The sequence below is a fragment of the Hippichthys cyanospilos genome, chromosome 7 (genome assembly GCF_059441005.1).
Source record: "Hippichthys cyanospilos isolate Australia breed blue-spotted pipefish chromosome 7, RoL_Hcya_1.0, whole genome shotgun sequence".
Lineage (NCBI taxonomy): Eukaryota > Metazoa > Chordata > Actinopteri > Syngnathiformes > Syngnathidae > Hippichthys > Hippichthys cyanospilos.
In genome coordinates, this window is record NC_142375.1 from 14949970 (window position 1) to 14970953 (window position 20984).

The window sequence follows — 20984 nt, forward strand, 5'->3', positions numbered from 1 at the left end:
GTCAAAAATATTCTATTCACACCATTGTTATTCTTGCCCACTCACAACAGGTTACATAATTGGTTTCAATGATCCACAACCCACTCGATGTTTCACCGGGCACCGCGCAAAGACAGAAAATTTGTGTATGTGTGTCTTATACGAGTGAAATAAATCCAACTGTTGGTGAACACATTTACGTGCAGTGCAAATTTGATTTTTTGGGAGGCTGGATAGACTAAATTCAAAGTGCCTGTTGTTTTTTTTGTTACAACATGGACAGAGTGAGGACGTCAGGAAGACAAGTTTGAGTAAATAAAAACATCCTTCAGATCAGCTACAGTGCATTTGATTGACAGTACAATTGATTGAAATTTACTACCAAGACAGAGAAGAAAGAAAGGCTGGTAATAACATAGTTCAGATATAATATAGACACAGTAGTGTAACATTTCTGCTTCAGTGTATGGTCAGTAGATCGTAATGCTTGAGCACTGACACAAATCATAACAAATGACAACGATTTGGGTTGTGACAAATGCTTTTATTTCCATTGCAAGGAAGGGTTGTCTCAATACAGCAGAGATGACAACAACTACAACAAACACTGTGATAACAAAAGCAAGACGACAACTATTCATTGGGTTACCGTTATTATTATTACTATTATATAAATAAAATAAAACCATAACATAACTGGAGATTGAACAGCAAGTCTGCTCCCGCCTCTTCAAGCATCTCGTCAACTTCTCTCACCTCCCACCTCGGCCTTTTTCTGACCCTCTGTTCCTTGTTTCACTTAATAAGGAAACTGAAAGACAGGAGATGTGTTTGTTATAAAAGACGGGCAAAGACAGACAGTCAGAATGACATTAAGCGCTGCCACACATGAGATATGAAAAAGAACATGGAAAATTAATGTGAAATAGAGTGGAAGTTTGATTGCCAAATAGCGGTGAAATCAGTTGCATTAAGCTAGTAGCATTAAGTACCCTACATAAATATAAATATATATATATATATATATATATATATATATATATATATATATATATATATATATATATATATATATATATAGAGAGAGAGAGAGAGAGAGAGAGAGAGAGAGAGAGAGAGAGAGAGAGAGAGAGAGAGAGAGAGAGAGAGAGGTGTATTTAGACTGAAAATGTATTGCACATTAATTATACTGATCATTTTTAATTACAGTATTCTTCGAAAGGACGCAATGTAGAAAAAATGATTCTGTCGCAGCACATAAAAGCGAAGAGTATTCAATGCACATTGGATGACAAGCAAATATGATGTTACTTAGCGAGAAAAAAAAAAAGCACTTGTATTGGTAGCACTTTTGCTAACAGCACCGTAATTTAAGACTTATTGGCTCAAAACAAGCCTTTCACAAGCCATAGCTGAGCTCCCCTCAGTGCATTAATTCCGCTTGGTAACAGTCATTAGACTAAAAGTCCTACAAGTCAGCTGGAACAAAGAGCTGTGGTAGTTTTATTTAAAAGCTACATGTACCAAGAGGATTCAAGGCCACTTGAATATAATTTGCCTGTCCTGGAATCATTCTTCGTGCTTGCCTTTCAAAGCTTTCAGTGGCGAGCGCGTTTTTTTCATACAATTTCTTCATATACCGCGACGTCCCGTTAAACTGAATGGTTTCCCTTTGAATGTATTCACTTTTGTTCAAGATTGCATTCAGAAAGAACATCATGTGCGCAGCATTGTGCCACAAAATTTGTCGACAGAGTCAAAGCTCGTCTCGAGAGGAAAGGTCATGGCTCAAAGTAGAAGAGCAGGCTTTGGTCAGGTTTTGAATAAGACCGCATGCATACTCGCCAAGCTTAATAAAATGACCGATCCATAAAATAGATTAGCTCCCGTAGTTACCTGTAAGGGTATCCATGATATTTCGACCTGAAAATGGAAAGCAGGAAGCTGAAGAAAAACACCACCAGTCCAAGACCAACCAAGCAGATGACTGCAAAGGAATAACATGCAGGCATTCAACGATGGATGGCTGGCAACACCTGAACTGGGCATCAGAATATTGTTTAATAAAATGTCCGGCTTTCATTTATGAACATCAATAGCCTGTGAAGATAACTGATGCTGTTTTCTCAAGCTTCATGCCCAGACCTCATGGCAATGATCAGACTTTTGTTTTTCTTCTGCAGATTAGCGTATCTCGTCCATGGTGGTCATAATTATACTCCATTCGCACAAGCATTTTCGTGGGTTTCTATGAGCACCTTGTGCAAATGCGTCCTTCCTGATCAGCTGCTAATCCTGAAAGCAACCCCTTTAGCAGTTCAGCGTCAGAACAAACAGCAAGTACACATTGTGATCAAAACGGAATGATTTGCGAGTGTTTGACTTTGCAAGTTTAAGTACAGTCTTTACGTGTGACTAACATGTTTCCAATTCATTAGACAACTTTAAGAGTTGTGGCTCTCATAGCTGTAATGCATAATTGCAGGTTAGTTGCTGCATCAAGCAAAGAAAACAGCTGTGGGGGGAAAACAATTAAAATCGGATTAAGCACCAACATTGTATTACAACCTGGAGGGGTAGTGGTGGTCATCTTTCATGAATCCCTACAGTGACTCATTACTTACGTTAATTAAAATAACAATGCACTGGCACAGACAAATATCATTTACTTTCCATGCATGGGCAAGCAAATAAAAATACTGTATAAGGTCATCTTATTAAGAAGATAAATATAATGCCCTCTTGTACAAGAGAGACATAAGATGCCTCGGCATGATTTTGTCATGCTGCATCGCTTGTTATTATGAACGATGTGTGTTAATGCCGACTACGTTATTCACGAGGATAACAGAGAGCACATTTTGATCTATATAACGGAGCCCAACGTTAAAATAACACAAACTTTCTGTGATTGACAGACTGGGTTCTTGTAATTTTAGAAGCACTTAGGTGGACATGTTGAACACCTGGAAAGGATGTTAAATGTCTTTACTTTTATTTTTTTATCCAATGTTCAACTGATTTGAGCACAATATTTTCTGTACCACATGCAATGAACTCAAAGAGAAGGGCAGAACTGAACACGTTTTCATACATAAGACGTTAAATGAGCAGGGTGGACGTTAGGATGAAAACGGAATGGGGGTGGCTGCTTTTCTTTAGTTGTGTAAACATTGTTTCAGATGGGGACTTGATTCCTCTTTATACTTTTGTACTGGTAAACCTGTGTATGACGTAACTACAATGATTTTGAAAAGGTCATTGATTTATTTTATGGATTGCGTGAAACACTACAATAGTAAATTGAGAATGTATTCGGTTGTTTATAGATCAATACATTATCAATTGACAATAGTGTCATCAGTACAAATACTTACTTTTTTATTTTTTTTTTGGTTGGGGCATATTTGGTCAAAATGCAAACAACTCCCAAGTTTTGTAAAAAACATTTTATAAGTTTGACTTGTTTGGGAAGTCTGTTATTCACCTTGGCTGTGCAATTTCGGATGAAGCGTTTTTTTTTTTTCTTTTCTTCCATTACTGTGTAAATCTTGGCCTCAGCCTCAGAATGTGAGTACCACGGTAAATGTTTTCTCTGAGGACTTTGTATTTTCCTTCTATCCAAAGTTTCTATGTTGTATGCCGCAACTTTCACAAATAATGATGACATTGACAACTCTTGAGGACCTCTCCTCAAATGACACCAAAATTGAAGCCAAATCATTTTGATTTTTCTTTGATGTTGCTTCTGTAGTTCGGAAAATAGCTCAAGCGGGCTTTTATGTGCTCTTTAGTCAAGAGTGCATTAATGGAATCCTACTACATTGATGATGGCAGTTCTTGTGTAAGGCTAAACAATCTTGCAGATTGGCATATCGCTCATAGCGACCAATATATGTCATGCCCTTCATTAACCGCATCCTTTGTTTGGTTGCTTGAATTCAAAAGAATATTTGTGGCTCTGTGCTAGAACGACAGTAGGCAAATGAAATTGTCATTGACAATGATATGCAGGCCCTTTGAATATTTAACTCAAAACCAATTAACATTTTTGTTGTAAAACCTGACGGAGATGTAATCCTCATCACGCATTTTACAAGCAAATATCTGCTATAAGTCTCCTTCAAAGATTTATGGGTTATGGCCAACCGAAGAAAACATTGCTTTCCGTAAATTTTGTGTACAAAAAATGAAACAAGAAACGCAAAGAGCATTGTGCCAAATCACATGAGCTTTGCCTTGATGTTGAGAGTGGCATGGGAGTTGTGTATTACACGTTTCAGGGCACATCATGACACTAAGTACGATCATTATCATCATCCCCTGTGGCCATAACCGTGTTTCCAACATGTTTTCCAATAAAACAAGAAGCTAGAGCGCAAATACTATAAGAGGTCCTTTAGAAGAAATGATTCATAACAAGTGTAGTGTAAAAACATGCAGTAATGTAATAGTAAAAAAGCCGATAGTTACAAGTATCTTAATGAGTAATTTGATGCCATACTCAGTGAATAAGTGATTTTATATTGTCTGGGACAGCTTGACCTGTCGCACAATTTTATAAAGTTAATGACTTATTAATGCTTGTCTTCAGTTTTTAGCCTTACTAGGCATTACCTGCCGAGAACCAAAAATGCACAGATGTGTTCTCATTAAAAAAAAAAAAAAAAGACTAAATAATTACATAAATATAATTGGGAACAATATTCTTTACTTACTTCTCCTCTTGCCAACATCTCCCTTGGAGGTAGCAGCTTCATTCAGGAGCACCATCCCCATGGTGATGGCGGCATCTGGGGAATGGTTGTCAAGGGAACTATACACTCAGTCTTATATATTGCCCCAAGAAAAAAACGGTGGGGATATACCAAGTCACGCTTAACAGATTTCCAAAACCATCGGTCACAGACACACTTCTTGCTCAAATTTGCAAGATTTACACACAATAACATCTATGCAATACAGGCGACAAATGTCGCACGCTAAAGACATATAATGGTGAGGGGAATTGAGAAAAATATATACTCTTTAAAACGTGTTTTGAATTCTTAAATCCCCCCCGACCCCCCCTCCAAAAAAAAAAAAAAAAAAACCTCTCAAATTACAATTAGAAATAATGGGCAGCAACGTGAGTGTCAATACAATTCAGTCTTCATTTCGCAACCCCTGATATAATGGTCCATTTTGGTAGAAAAGTCCACTTTTTACTTTGTGTGGTTATTTGTTTAGTTTGTCACTGATACTAAAAAAAAAAAAAAAAAATCGCGTTTACTCTGCTTTGGGCCTGAAGATATCACTTTTTAGAAGGCATTTTAGAAGGGGGGGGGGGGGGGTCTTTGTAAGGACAGACAAGCACACTGTGAATTTTTCAGTGAGATAAGAATGAATGGTTTACAATTTTGGATCACTACTTGATGATAGAGAAAAATGTTTTTCCTCCTGAATGTAGACCATTTGAGAACCACTGCACTATTCAGAGCAGGGGTGTCAAACTCATTTAAGCTTGCAGGCGCATGGAGAAAAATCTATTCCAAGGTGGGCTGGACAAATAAAATATACATTTATATAACTTTAAAAGAAAAAACTTGAAATGTATTATTCTTGTTCAATACTGTCTATAATAAAACAGGTACAACAAAACAATTAATGATAAAAAGTTAACATTACAATCAATCATAAACCCTTTTCAAGTTATTTATTCATTAAAAATTTCAGGTCATTTTTATACTTCACAAAATCATCTCGCAGTCTGGATTAAAGCCATTTGCAGCCCAGATATCCTTCTCGGTAGTTACCCTTTAAGTCAATTCAAAACAATAAAATGTAAGCATTGGGTTAGGGTGGAGCGAGTTTTTTTTTGTTTTTGGTGACATTTTTACCCAAGTACTGCATGACGCGGCTGTTTCTAATGGAAGTTAGACAACACTTCAAGCTAAAACGTGCGATATCAAGTAATGTGTGAAAGGAATGGCATTGGGACAATTTTATTATGAAATTATTCCTGGAAGCACGATCGTGACAGAAATTTTGTTGTGTTTACTTGATCATTACCTCACAGCGTGAGGCAGCATTTATGGAAAGAATGATCATTTGGGTCATTTAGGAAAGGAAAAGAAATGAAAAAGTAAAAAAAAAATACATCAGTCTAGCAAATCTACACCAAAAGTACTTTTTTAAATGTACAGTACTGACACAATGCTTATTTATGTTTTGTCTGTGTGATCATTCTAGTTGAGTTGTTGAGAAAGTAAACCGCAGAAATAAAACAGGTGAACATGGCCAAGCAAATGCAGTGATGCAGCAGGTGCGACCTTGGGCCAGCTATTTGCTGTGGGGACAAATGAAATGGCTCAGAGTGAATGGCATCATTAGCCACACACATACAAAAGCAGAGAAGTACAAGTACACATCGCTGCAAAAGCAAACAGAAGTAGTGAAATACCAACAGAACTTCTACTTCTAAAAAAGTTTAAAAAAAAAAGTAGGAAGACACAACCTGTCATTTAGAGTTGAGTTTAGAAGAAATGGGACATGGGTGTTAGAACAGGACAATTCCCTGTTTTTGTAAAATGTGGCCGAGTAGGTTGCTTCCCTGAGGAGAGCACACCATTCTTGATGTTCAAGCTTTGAGCCTGAGTAAACAAATAAAGCTGACTGTGTGGATGTTATTTCTGAAATAGAAAGGTGGCAATTTAAGAAGGAAACACAGCGTTGAGAATTGAATACGTTTGCTGACCAAAGGAGCACAGGATATTTAATTAAGTGATTTGCAATTTGCTGCTCATAAGATGTATGTAAGCAAACATTGGCGAGAGGATACTCAGGAGAAGGATGATGTGAGACTCCGCCACAAACTGAGCCTGACTGCTGCCATGGATGTAACTCTGTAAGAGAAAGACAGGGTGAATGATTGTGAGGATTAAAAAAAAAAAGGAACATTCACTTTTTTTGTGGGTCTTTCTCTCTGAAATACACTCGTTCGGGAAAAAAAAAAAAAAAAACTAAATTGAGTAAAGCTCTGTCATTTGACTTCACTGAAAAATATAGAAAACGTTGGTAAGAAATACCTGTAATTCATAAGTAGTAAAAAATAGTCTAAAACCAAGTCTATACTTTACATTTCAACTCAAATCAACGTTATTTCTGTAGCACTTTAAAACAGCCATTCCTGCATACAAAGTGCTATAGATGGGGTAAAAGCAGTTGTGCAATAACAACCAGTGAAAACAGTAAGTTGACAACACAAAATAAACAAATAAATAGGGGTTGTCACTATTCTTCTAACCCAACCACACCAAAAAATACATGTATTGTAAATGTATAAATGTGTCAATATATGGTATATACTGTACTGTACATCAAATACAAAGAGCGCAGGCAGTATGTCTGCTTGGGAGTAATGAAGAATTCTTGTGTGTACTGCGTAGGTGTAAACAGATTATATTTTTTTTCTCTGAGTGGGCAGGGAATCGACGTAGACAAACTGAAACACTTAAATATGATATCACATTAAAGATCTTGCCACCATCTTGCTGCGTACATCTCCATTATAAAAGCCTCATATTTATAGCATTCTACAAAAGGTTACATGTCCAAGTACAGAAAATGCGTCAGGGGCACTATCATTCATGTTGTAAACCTTGATGAAATGGGAATACCCTGGGTGACATTACAACACATGGCATTTTTTATACATTATGACCAGACTACAGAATAATAAAAATAAATAAATACATAAATGAAATATATAAAAAGCATTGATGCCAATCAAACTGTATTAGAGAAAAACCTTGAAACAATGACATCACAGTCATAAATAAAAAAAAACATTAAATCATATTCATTTTCTTTTTACCAATACTAGTTAAATATTAAAAATATTTCAAACAAATATTTAAAAAAAAAACAAAGGAAAACTGAGCACTGTTGACATCCCTGTATGCTCAGGTGCTCTTTAGAAAAAGAAAAAAAAAAAAAAACGTTTGTAAGGAGTTCTAGGTTCAGACACTCAGTTGTATACTCTGTGTGTAAAAAATCCTTTAAAGATTAAAAAAAAACAAAAAAACTCACTCATCAACCTTGATATGATGTTGATAGTTTTAGTTGATAGGCTGATTAATCACTAGGATGTTTCTCACGCTACTCACTGATATACCAAATAATTATTCCCTGCTTCATAAAGAGCCACAAGAACTCCTAAGGATCCATCATAACTTAATTGCCGTCATCGACGGTGGACATGATGGGGGAAAGGCAGAACGACAGATGAAGCGGTAGTCTTTAGAAATGAGAAAACGGATGAATGGGGGTCTGATCGTCCTTTACACTTTTACAGATTATTAGCACCCCGGTTTGCAGCACATCTTACGTTCGTTTCTCCACCTGACTGCCCCGATGTGTATTTCTTTTCCTATCAGACAAGGATGAGGATGGAGAGATGAATAGAGAATGACAAAGAAGGAGTAAAAGTGGGGACAGATATTTCTTGCTTGGCTGGAGGGAAATTAAGAATGTTTGCACTTGAAAGCAGACGTAAAAACGACAAAGGCTCGGGCCTAATGCAGATACGTTTGTCTTGCCCACAGACAGTGCTGTCTTGCGCAAGATGGGGCTTTTGAATTGTTATCAAGATGCCTTCCTTACTCATCAGCCAACAAAGCAATCCTTCATTAGCACAAGAACAAAAGTTTGCTTCTAGTGGCACGACAAGAGGTTTGGAGGTTGCATTTTATTTCTTCCATTAATATGCCGAGGAGTTGCAAATAAACTGTTTAAATAGCCTGATCTGTTCTGAAATGGGTAAAGATGAATAGTTTTCCAAGTGTAATGAGAACAGGAACTTCTTTGTCAAGAGTAATAGCAATGTTTCAAGGAAATATAAAAAAAAGCCAACTGCCAAATGAGAAATACAAACATATGCTGATTTTAAAATTCTCAGTCTCAATAAGCTATAATAGCTTCTTTTTCATAAATCATTTATAGACCTATGCAGTACCCTACTTGTGTCGTAATAGTCAGTTCCTTAAAATGAATGGATTTTGCTAGTTGATGTGTGGAAAAATGTTTTGTTTTTTTTTTTGCCCTCGGTGTTTCAGTTTTTGGCCAAGTGTTCTAATTAGTTTTGGCCAAACATTTTCATTTCGGTGCATCCCCAGCAATTTTGCAAAAAACCTTCCTACACCAAGAAAACATGAGTTTAACTGTGCAATGCTAGTCTCTTGTTTGTCGAAAAATGTCAAATAAAACTGCACTCCCACTCACACAGCCATTACTAAACTTCTAGAGTAGATGCACGCAATTATGCCTTTATGTGATGCAACCACTTCAACTGAACAAAAATACAATGGCATCGAAACCTTAGTGAGAGAAGAAAGAAATTCTTGTGTAACAACTCAGAAGCAAATAAAGACATATTTGACTTTTTGGTGCACTGCGACAGACTTGCACCACTAAACCCAAATGTAACATAACATAAAATATGCACTGCGGAAAAGAGCAAGTTAACGTGTGGATTCATGTATTACCACAACAGTCAACAACAGATAAATATGCAACTTAAATGTGTAAAATGAAGTACAGAAACAAAAAATAAACAGATAACAAAAGCTTGAGTTAGAAATCTTGGAAGGTGTATACAATATGATTTCAGAAGGAATGCTTGTCACTGCACTCTATTGATGTTTCATACAAACAAGTATTGGATAGAGAACCTTAAAGGAAGCGCATAGCTTGTAATGAAAATTCCTCAATCCATTGCCAGGCACTTCCAATTAATCTGATGGGATTCGAATGCAGGAATTCCGTTTATTAGTGTGCAATGCTGCATGTGTGTTGCCACCTTTGTGGTCCCACATGTCTACTGCATAATAAAAAATAGTAGATAAACATTGCTTGTTGAATATAGGATTGCTAAGGGAAAAAGTGTAATTGAAAGTGAAAGCTTTGCACTGTAAAACAAAAAGAATATTGCCTTTCAAGAAGAAAAAATAAAAACATTGGCACACAGGAGTGGGCTCTATATATTTCATAAAATTTGTCAGTTCAGCAAATTATATACAGTATTAAAAAAAAACAACATTTAATCTTACTTGTTGATACTATTCCATGGCAGAGCCTAATAACAACTAATTTCTTTTAATATAAACATTGAGTGGTGACATCCTGTGGATTGCTAATCTTCTACAGACCCAATTATTGAGACTTTTTTAAGAAAATCCACCCAGTGTCAAGGTCAAATAATTAAACAGAGCACTTTGCAGATGTAAAAACAAACAAACAAACAAAAAACTAATGGGGAAACATGTTTGTAATATAGAATGTATACAGCGTCATATACATTTTCACACAATATTTATTGACTAACATTCATGAGTCATATTCTTACAGTAACAGTTTTGTGGTCACTGTCTAAAAATATCAGAGCCAAAAAAACAAAACAAAACAAAAAAAAAAACAAGTAAAGCAGGTGAAACCTACTTTCTCATGGATCAGACAGAATCATAAGCGCAGAACTGTGTTTAACATAAATTAGTAAATCCCTAAAACTGCCTTTAAATCATTTCACAATTGTGGACCACACGAATTAGATTTGGGGTTATGCGCACCCAAAAGTGTGATGTAATTTGTTCAATTAATTATATAAATAGAAAATTCAAAACATAGCATGGCTAAAACACAACTCATCTGCAGGTGAGTGTAATCCTAGATTAAAATCTCAATTCAAATTTACTGTCAAATTTATTAATACAACATTAAAAGACAGCAAAAAAGTACAACCTTTCAACATTCTGCTCAACTATAATTCAACACGCTGTTCTTTCTCTGACATACACTTAGGACCAAGCTTTATAGAATACATGTTTTATGTTGCTTTTGACACAAGAATAAAATGTGATGTACCAGTGTGAGTATCTCGTTTTAAACATTCATCTGAATACATTGACATAGATAGCATGCTTTTATGACAATCTGGCAGCCCATTTGTCGGGGAAGCAAATTAGCGTTCTGAGCAAAGCAAGCGTGTAACATGAAGAAAATGTATTAACACTTAAGTACACCTCATTTTAAAGGTCATTTTTCCAAAGGCAAAGAACTGGCGCACTGCAGTAAACTGTAATTTACAGTGTATTTAATATAACTTATGTCAGAGGCAATATGATGAATACCAAGAAACTGTACATATCGTAGTGGGCATTAGGTAAACTGAGTGTTTATGGTTGTTGATCATTTCCCAATCCTAACCGCAGCAGCGTTGGCCATTAATAGCCAGAGGCCATGTAACCTTTGCAAATAGCCACGTTCCTCCCTTTTGAGACAGAATCGTGTGTTTGCTGAGTATGGATGCGTGTGTGTGTGTGTGTGTGTGTGTGTGTGTGTGTGTGTGTGTGTGTGTGTGTGTGTGTGTGTGTGTGTCTGTTTGTTTTGCAAAATGTGTGTGTGTCTGTTTGTTTTGCAAAAGGTCAGGAGGCGCTCAGACAGGAAGAGGGGAAAATAAAACGTCGACAAAACTGAATGTGGAGGAGGGTGTTCAACGGAATGAAGGAGCGATGAAGGAGAATAATGTGTTTCGATGCTTTTGAGAAAAAATGTGCATTTTTGAGAATTGTGTATGTTAAATCTCCAAACTGTGGTATATCAAAATAAGAGCAAACAAAAACCACGGCAGAACAAAATTTTGCAATGAGTTGAAGGTGAAGGTGAAGGTGAAATACACCTCAACTCCCTCATCAAATGAGCAAAGTGAATGCAATTGCATCATTAATATTTCAACAACCAACTGCTTGTAAAGAGTAGTTGCAACTAATGTATTATGGAGACTAATTTAATTACTATGAAGCTTGTATTAATATTATTGAGTATTTGATACAAAAAGTGATTTTTATGAATGAATGAATGAAAGAAAAAAATGAAAATTGACAGTTATTTCAAGTAATGTTAAGGACAGATACTCATAGTATCATATCAGGGTACATATTGTTATGAGGAAATTAAATACACTTATAGGAATATCATTTTGTCTATATCTCACAGTTTTTATCATTGCTAAAGGTGGTATCACACAGCGGCAAATGCTTGAGAAAAGTAACTGTTTTGGACAAGGTTCATAAAAGATAACAAAGGTTGCACAGGTGTTCATTTTCAAGCATGTTTTCTTGTTACAGAGACATTTTGACTGTTCATTACAATAAATTGAATTCTGGGTAAAATCCTACAGTCAAATGTTTGGCTAGTCCCAACCTTCATGGAAAACAGAAAAACATGGATGTAAAAAAAAAAAAAAAAGTTTATTTCATTACTCTCCATCTTTTCTTTCTTTGCATTTCACTTGTGACTATTGTTCATGAGCCTCAGGGTAGATCAAATGTCCAGCTTGAAAGTCAATTTGTTTCACTTTCGACAGTAACTGAATCGTTGGAAGTCATCCCATGTGGTTTTGAGACAAAGCAAATATGCACACACGCTGGTGTAAGGAATAGCTTACCACATATGCTCAGCTAATACACAAAACACAGTTGTGCCCCGCGAACTGAAAGTCTACAATTTGAAAGGCAATAAATGTGCATCTGTGTTTGTGATTAAAAAAAAAAAAAGATAATGTGAAATCTGCTGGAAATATGGTAAAAATGCCCTCCGCCCACAGTGTAAAAACAAAAAAAGTGGTTGATAGGAAGCCAGAAACGCAGACCTGAATGTTCAAACGTGTGAGTCTCTTGTCTATTTGATACTGCTTAATTAATATTCCATGCTCTATGCATTCTTGCAAATATGAGACATTGTGCCTCTGCCATTTTCATTCATTCCATTGCCTTATTTGTTTGTGGGTGGGCCACTTCACAATTGTGTTTCTGTCCCATTGTGTATGTGTGTGCATGTGTGTGTGTGTGTGTATAAAAATGAACAGGCAGCATTTTCGTGCCTGCACAGTGATGAAGCTCAATCAAATTGTATCTGTCTGCTAGCAATATTCGTCAGTTTGGAAATCCTTTCAATAAAGTCTACCAGGCATAACTCGCTCATCATTTTAAAAGAATTACACTGTCTGAGAGAGCTGACACAAATGGGGAGGGAAGTGGAAGATTAGACAGCAATGTAAAAGGAAGTAACATAAAAATAGGAGGGAAGGGGAATAGACATGATAAGATATCTTTTTAATATCGTCTGGCAGGTGCAGGCCATTGACTGCGAAAATGAGGAGAAAGGGGGATTTCAGGATAGCACATGGGCAAGTAAAAAGATGGAAAATGGTGAAATATAGAAAATATGAGGGCCATTTGCACTGTAAAAAAAATCTGTTATTTTGGTTGAATGTTTGGCGTGAGTTGATTTGGTTGAGAAGTTCCATAGAAAGATTTTTGGAGGAACCAACTAATGCTGTAATTCAGATCTGACTTTTGAGAACACCGGTTAATTACAATCATAAAATGTATAGAAAATTACCATAGATACAAATTGGTAGGGTGGTATGTGATCTCCAACAGTTTGGGTTGAAGCATCAGGGTATGAGCTGTGGCTGATTGTAACTTCTGTATGAGCGTATTCATTGTGTTTACCGTTTAGTTTAGCGGTCTCCTGTCATTTAATGAATAGCTAAAAAGTGCATTTGCGACTGGCTCGCCTGTCTTAACGCGTAAGAACATAACAGCAAATTGAACGGGTATACTACAAAACACCCAAAAAAAAAGATTTCTTAAAAAATCTGCAATACAGTAGAAGTTTGAATGATGAACCACAATGAAGCAGAGAAAGTCTGTAGTTAGAAATGAACGCCAACATCATCAAATATTAATTATACATTTAAAATGGAATGATTTCAATTAGTGACTGGCTCTCTGGTCACATACGTGAGAGAATGACAGTAAATAGTACAAGTAAACTAAAAAACACCTGAAAAAAAACAATTTCTTAAAAAATCTGCAATACAGCACAAGTCTGAATGATAAACCACAACGAAGCAGAGAAATACTGTAGTTGAAAATGAACACCAAAATAATCAAATAGTCAATACAATTTTAAAATGGAGTAAATCGATTGAGTCCTCACAATTGCTGACTGTTAATTTTTTCATATTGTTCTGTGATTTAATTTCACATGTATTTAAATAAGTCCTGAATGATGGACTAGACAGGTGTCGAACTCCAGTCCCCGAGGGCCGATATCCTGCATGTTTTCAAACCTTTTCCCTCAAAAACACCTGCCGGCCCTCGAGGACTGGAGTTTGACACCTATGGTCACTAGACAAAATACATATAGCACCTGAAAATATTTGCAAATGACCTTAAAATAATGCACACTATGTGGTGATAGTCTCAACTGTCCACGAAAACTAAGAGGGGGAAAAAAATGAAATAAAGACAGCTCCTGTGGCAAAACGACACAAGCTGCCATGCTTAGTACCACATGACTCTGACCTGTCTCTACAGTCAAAGTAACAACTAAAGACTGCTCGCAGCTGTTGAACAGATTCACATGGGCACAATGACCCAGCGCTGACCTGTTAGCAGGTGGCGACTTTACCAAGTGCATTATTACTCAAGCGAGCCATGCCACTTGATGGGACCAATGGAAAAAAAAAAAACATAAAAAGACATCAAAACAGGGACTGAGAGTATACAATAGGCTGCAATATGTGCACTGTAAGTTTGTGCATGCCTATCTGTGTCAGATAGCACAATGTAAAACTTACCACTTGTCCATTCTGCGGGTTTTTGTGAGCATAGGGAGGACCTCTGATGTGATTCCACATTTGACCAGAAGTCATTGCAAAAACCACACACTGAGTCAAAGTGGGGGAGAGAAGAAAATTCATAATATAAATATTACAATTAACATAGCCACAATATGCATGCGTATACATAGTTTATGGGTATGTATATGGATACCAATACACATACATATACAGTATACATATAGTAGATGTTATATAATACACATACGTCTGTACAGTATGTGTATAAATCAATATATTCTTTTCTCTCTGAATAAATTCACGCCATAATATTACAATACCATTATTATTACCATATTCAGAAACACAACAACAACAATAACATTGGATTGATTTTAAGTAGAGAATACTGTTGTCTATACCAGTGCTGCCATGGCCCATCCAGTCTTGTTGTAGATGAATTCCAAGTTGTTTCTCCTCAGGTACAGTAGCCCTCCGACAAGAGACACTAACAGAGCCAAAGCAATGGTTCCTGAATAATTAGGAGGCCGGAAGACACGAATCTAGAGAGATGGAAAAAGCAATTGCATTACTCTTGCCAAAAGTGTACAACAATCATAACAAAGAGGACACTTTATTGGTAATATCTTATAAGCCTCCCAAAATGTCCATTCAGGAGTGAAAAAGCTGAAGTGACAAATGTTTAATTTGTCAGGTTTAATTTAATGTGTGCTTAAGATGTGTGCCCACAGGCCCAAGTGTATGTAAGCAGGCAATAGGTAAGCAAAGGCAAGTTTGAGAAAAGCTTCATATTTAATGTAAATCTTGTGCTTTTTTAACCCTGGTTACTATTAGAGCCTATGAAAAATACAATTAATTAATTCATCATTAATTACTACAATTAATTCTGCATTACAACAAAACTAGAGGCTGAAGGCCCACGGCACATGAAAATTTAATGGCAAACCCCGTCAACTGCACGGCTGCTCAGATAAGGTTTGGCTGGCCTGCTCTGTATAGTTGGGCCTATTGCTTTTCAAAGGTCCACAAAACATTACATGCGTTTCCATTACTCTTGATTTGCGCAAAATGCAAGTTATGCAATAGCAAACTGCTAATGGATTCAGAAAAAAAAAATCTTATAAATGTAGCATTTTTTTTTTTTTTTTTTTTATACTTTCACGAAATGGTTTTTGAGACATGCCGATATGCGAAATAACTAGTACTTCTCTTCTAGAGGAAAGTCTGAGTTTTTATTTTTCCTTACTTTGTCACCCATTCTCCTGGTTTGGTTTGACGGTTGGACTTGATTACCGGCCGGCTTGGTTGGATCTTGTTCCACAAGATCCCATCATGCATGCACAGGCACACTACATGCTATGCATTAGCTGGCACCTCTATAACACTTAGTAATTAAAAATACCTACAAGTCAAACTTGTATTTGATAGAAATGATAGCAATATCTAATGGTAATATGACTCCATGTGACTTGTGACAATTAAGAAAATGACCAAATTGCATCGATGAATATAACATAACATTTTTGTTCCTACCATTTAAAATGTTTGCACATGCAGAAAGATGTTCTGCCCGTTGCCTCCAATTTTTCTCTGGCCTCTTCCTCACCATGGTCACACAGTCATCATTATGCACAGCAGTGCCAATTTGGACCTGCCTTTCAGATGCAGTATTTAGAGACGCAAAACCACTCACCGCATTTCATCGCAGGTTTAATTAATCAATTTGTGTATATTGAATTATTGTATTGTATTTGCATTTTGTCCATCACATTCCAATGCTTTCGCTTCCATGAAAACAAAGTAGGTTTAAGAAAAACTGCTATTTTGTTTATCTGACCCAGACATAAGTGGTAAGAAGTTTCCTAAGTTGATCCCTTCTCACATTTTTGATGTGTGCATTTTTTTATAGTTTTGATGGGAGCGGTGTATGTAACACTCTTTGTTTTATTATCAAACCCACGTTTTTTAATGTTAATATTTTTTTAACGTTATTTTTTTTAAACTATAATTCATGTTTCCTTGCTTGTTTGGTTGGTCTTTTGAAATCTACATAGGTGTGACTTGTAAATATTAAAATTGGAGCTCAAACTGACAACAAAAATATCTCTTCCCCAAATTGTGTTGTCTTTCTTTTGATGGTTGACAAGATACAACTGGTGCATTATAACCAAGGGCCAGAAGGTGGCGGTAATGTGTATTTGCCAATTGGCAAAAGAGTGTAAAAGAAGAAATGAAAGAACCGCAAAAGAAGAAGAAGAATAAGAAGAATGAGAAGAAACAAAAAGAATGACAAGAATGAGAAGTTGTATTGGTGTGTAGGTGGTGGTAATGAACCATGAGTATTTGCCAAGCACTAAAGAAAAGTAAAGATGTGGAATAAAGCAGTCATTATGCTAATGAATGTGTGACATACTGCTAATTTAGCATGCGCTGTCCTTGCACTAAAATGTGCAAAAGCTAACTTAGCTTTGCCCACAGTCAAATGAGGGATTCTCGCAAGGCAAAGTCTTTTTTTTTTTTTTTCATTTTTAAAATAAAACATTTTCCAAGTTAGAAGCAGAAGTTTCCTCCAACTGGAACTCATTTGCTACCTTCGTTTGCTACCTTCCGTTTGGAAATTCATTGTGAGACCCTGACACCACACTGACAATGTGTTTGTGTGGGGGGTAGAGGTTGCTCCCCTCCCATTAATTTTGAAACAGCATAAATTATGAACAATTCTTCAGCTCATGTTTGAACGATTCCCATCTGCAATGCCTGGTGCACTGGGCTGGGGCACTACTTGGGTATCTGTGAAGAACCGAACAGCATATTTGAACAATGATTTGAATATTACAACAGTGAGAGAGAAAGTGCATGTTCACAGCAAATACCCAAACCCACTTTGGATGTGAGTCTAAATTCTACTGTATTGGGTTTTGATGTTAGTGACAATTACTACCCCCCCACCCCAAAAAAAAAAACAAAAACAAAAACAAAACAAAAAACATAAATAAAAATACAAATTAAAACATCCAAGTTAAGACTCCTTACTTGTTGGGAGTTTTTTTTTATTTATTGATTAGGCGTTTTTCTTATTGGTGCATTCTTTTGACCGCTGCAACTTGTACTCCAGAGTGATTTAAATTCCCCCAAATATTGTACATAACTTTCATCAACTTTGAGAGTAAAAATCACTTTTCAATTGTTTCATTTTGACCCTGGCAAAATACAAGAACAAAGATGAGCCAGGACTCATTCTGCCAAAGCCATTTGCTCTCACAAGTTAACTGCCAATAGGCGGTGAGTGGGTTTTGTTCTTCTAAACACATGTTCTCTAATGTTAATGATCTTCCACTGAAAAATTAAAATGTCATAGGTTTGACAAATTACTTTGTTAGAATGCCCAGTTGTAGCCAATTAAAAAAAACAAACAAAAAAAACACCATACAGTCTCAGATAAGGGGTCATTTTTGGCTCATGCTGAGATCACAATTACTGTCATGAATAAAAAATGCAACCACATGACAATTTTAGTGTTTTTGAACTAGAGGCTGGTGGTATGCTTACAAATTGAGAGTACTACAGCCATTTTGTTCACTTGACTGTCCTCTTTAGTCCGCCCATAGACACTCATCATGTGTATAACATACCTGGACATCTGTGCGGTCTGCAATCCACTTGGCCAGTTGCTCTGAAGCAAAGCCAATCCTCTGTAGGTCAAATGTGTCTGCTCTTTTTGGCTTTCCCTTTGCTGGAAAATGCATAAATGTTGGTGCGCTGTTCATGTTAAGCTAGGAGGAAAAAAAACAAACAAACTGACAATTAATAATTAAACATAAAACAGAAATAACTATAAAGTAAGGTTAAAGTCTGGAATTCTCTTGCATGTGTCTGCAGGAAATATCAACCATTTTCCCATTACTGTGTTCAAGCTATTATAAAGTTTTCTCAAGTCTTTTTTCTTCCAGAAGAAAGTGTTACCTCTCCAAAGGATTTCAATACTTATTTAGGTCAAGACTCATTGCTTCTTTTCCGACTATGCTTTTATGCTGCTGGGTGGGTTTCCGTTCGGCCTGAGATCTGTGCCTTGAAAACTAGTTTATAAGACACTGGCTCACTCATTTTGCTCCAAGATGCTGCAATAATCTGCTGATTTGATCATTGCTTTGATGCCTTCAATGCCTCCAGGACCTGTTGCACTAAAGCAGGACTTCAGCATGACAGTCAGCCGCTCAACATGAGAACCTCCAACAGCTTCACTTTGGCTTAATTTCTTCACTCATGATCTAACTGATACACTGCCTTTGCTGATAATGTATCTATAATTAATCTAAACAAAATGGACTCATTTGCATTTATTCATGATTATATTTTAAAAGCTGTCCTAAAAAAATGTGTCAGTCATTCTATGGGCATGGATCATGTCATATTATAGGGGGGGAAAAAAAAAAATTAGGCTAAGGTGATTTGAAGACTTGGCTATAGCATTCGTGTCCCTTAAGAGTCCCTTTTGGAGGCGCTCTTCGTATATGGAAAAACAGAACCGGTCCCTTATTGGTGCAATTTCTGCAATGATGGAGAGACTGCATTGGACTGTGGTGCTAAAGAAGGAGCTGAGCAAAGCTTACAATTTACAGATTAATCCGCGTTCCAACTCTAAAACATGGTAAACAACTGTGGGTAGCGACAAAGTTGATCCAAGGGGCCAAAAATATTTTGCTCTGCAGAGTGTCTGTGCTGAGAAGCTAAGTCATCCAAATGGGGCTCAGAATACTATATAGATGCTCTTCCTTTACATCAAGAATCAGATGAGTTGGCTTGGGCCTCTGATGAGGTGTTTTCCCAGTAGAAGACCGTCGGGAAAGATCAAGGACACACGGAAGCGACTAATCCAAAGGGCTTTGAAATAGTCCCTGGAATAGCAGGACAAATTGTCAAGTCAATTCTTTATGCTTTCACCCTCAGAGTTGTGTGGAAGAAGAGGGGTCAATGATGTCAATTTTCTCTAACAATAACATCAAATTTGGTTTGAACTTGAACAGCCAAAGTTAACATATTTCAACAAGCAAAACCCTTACTGATCTTGGATAATTTGAAAAGGAATTAAATTAATCATAGAGTACGCATTTTGCAAAAGAATATAGCAGCTATAGAATGGGTAACATTGAAAAATAAAACTAGACAATAGTACCTGTTGGAAAACATCAGCTCCTTCATCATAGTCCACAACAGTGAAGAACAGCTTGTTAGAGAATGCAGATGAGTAGCGCCATGAGTTCGCCAGGACCTGGTACTCCTCATTTGCTTGCCTAGAAAATGTAATAATAAAACAGTAATGAGGAAACTCACCAGATACAGGACTAGCATTTGAGAATTTATTTGCAGTTTGAAGCAAATATAAAACAATCATCAAAATAGCAGGACCACAAAACATTCTCTTTGCTAACAAGTACACTACTAAGGACTGAATATATCATTTGCATTCGAATTGCTCCATTGATACTATACTGTTGGATATATAAGTGTAACAAAATATGCAATATAAAAGACAAGTAAATGACATCCTCCCAAATCCATATGATTTAGAGTAAAGTGTAAGCATGTACCCGTGATGATGACTAAAATCTTCCTAACCTCCTAGGCTAAACTTTTTTTTAAAAACTATTTCAATTGAGATAAAGATCAGTGGCACCATCTTATAGTGTATTTGGCATTTTAGAAAAAAAGAGCTCATAGGCAACATTAAGAGCAAATAGGCACATTTTTCAATGTATAATATATTAGGCTAAAAAAAAAAAAAAAACAAAGTCAGTAAACTGTGAAGTTGTAAAAAGCAATCTCCAGGGGAATAATGCAATTGTGTCTTATTTAGAGTATTTTAAAGAACAATGACTGGATTTTTTTTTTTTTTTTTGCTGAAAAAGCCATGCTGACAGCAAGCCCTGTGTGTCTATTATATTTATTTCCGCATAATGTCCCAGTAGTTGTTTCACTTTGTTTTTTGTCAGTTGCCTCTTGTGATGACTCAAAATTAGCTGGAAGTTGCCTGTCAGGAATCATTATGCTGTGCAGCGATGTCACACTGTTATCGCTGCAGCCGTGAGGGTTGTTTTGAAGTGTTTTCAATCTTTATAAAAAGCTAAATGAACCGCATTCAATTGGCTAGGATTTCAGCAGTACCAATTACTTTACTTTGATTGGAAACAACATCAGTAACTTTATATTAATTTGACAAATCTCTTTTTATCATTTCAATCTGAGCTATCTAACACACCGCACTATATTGTCACAAATCACACAGCAAGGGAAAGTTACATACTGTAATTAAACTTAAACA

The 20984-nt window shown here is 36.4% G+C and overlaps 1 protein-coding gene across 1 annotated transcript in view; it reads right to left on the reverse strand.

The window, feature by feature from the left end:
- Positions 1-502: 502 nt before the first annotated feature.
- Positions 503-20984, reverse strand: part of LOC148421216 (dolichyl-diphosphooligosaccharide--protein glycosyltransferase subunit TUSC3) — a 38763-nt gene continuing 18281 nt past the window's right edge. The window contains exons 3-10 of the mRNA XM_088419588.1: positions 19839-19956; positions 18298-18438; positions 15067-15207; positions 14663-14752; positions 6800-6863; positions 4698-4772; positions 1876-1966; positions 503-790 (exon numbers count right to left, since the gene is read on the reverse strand). Of these exons, the coding sequence (XP_088275714.1) occupies positions 775-790; positions 1876-1966; positions 4698-4772; positions 6800-6863; positions 14663-14752; positions 15067-15207; positions 18298-18438; positions 19839-19956 (736 nt within the window). The 3' untranslated portion in view covers positions 503-774. The remainder of the gene's footprint in view (positions 791-1875; positions 1967-4697; positions 4773-6799; positions 6864-14662; positions 14753-15066; positions 15208-18297; positions 18439-19838; positions 19957-20984) is intronic.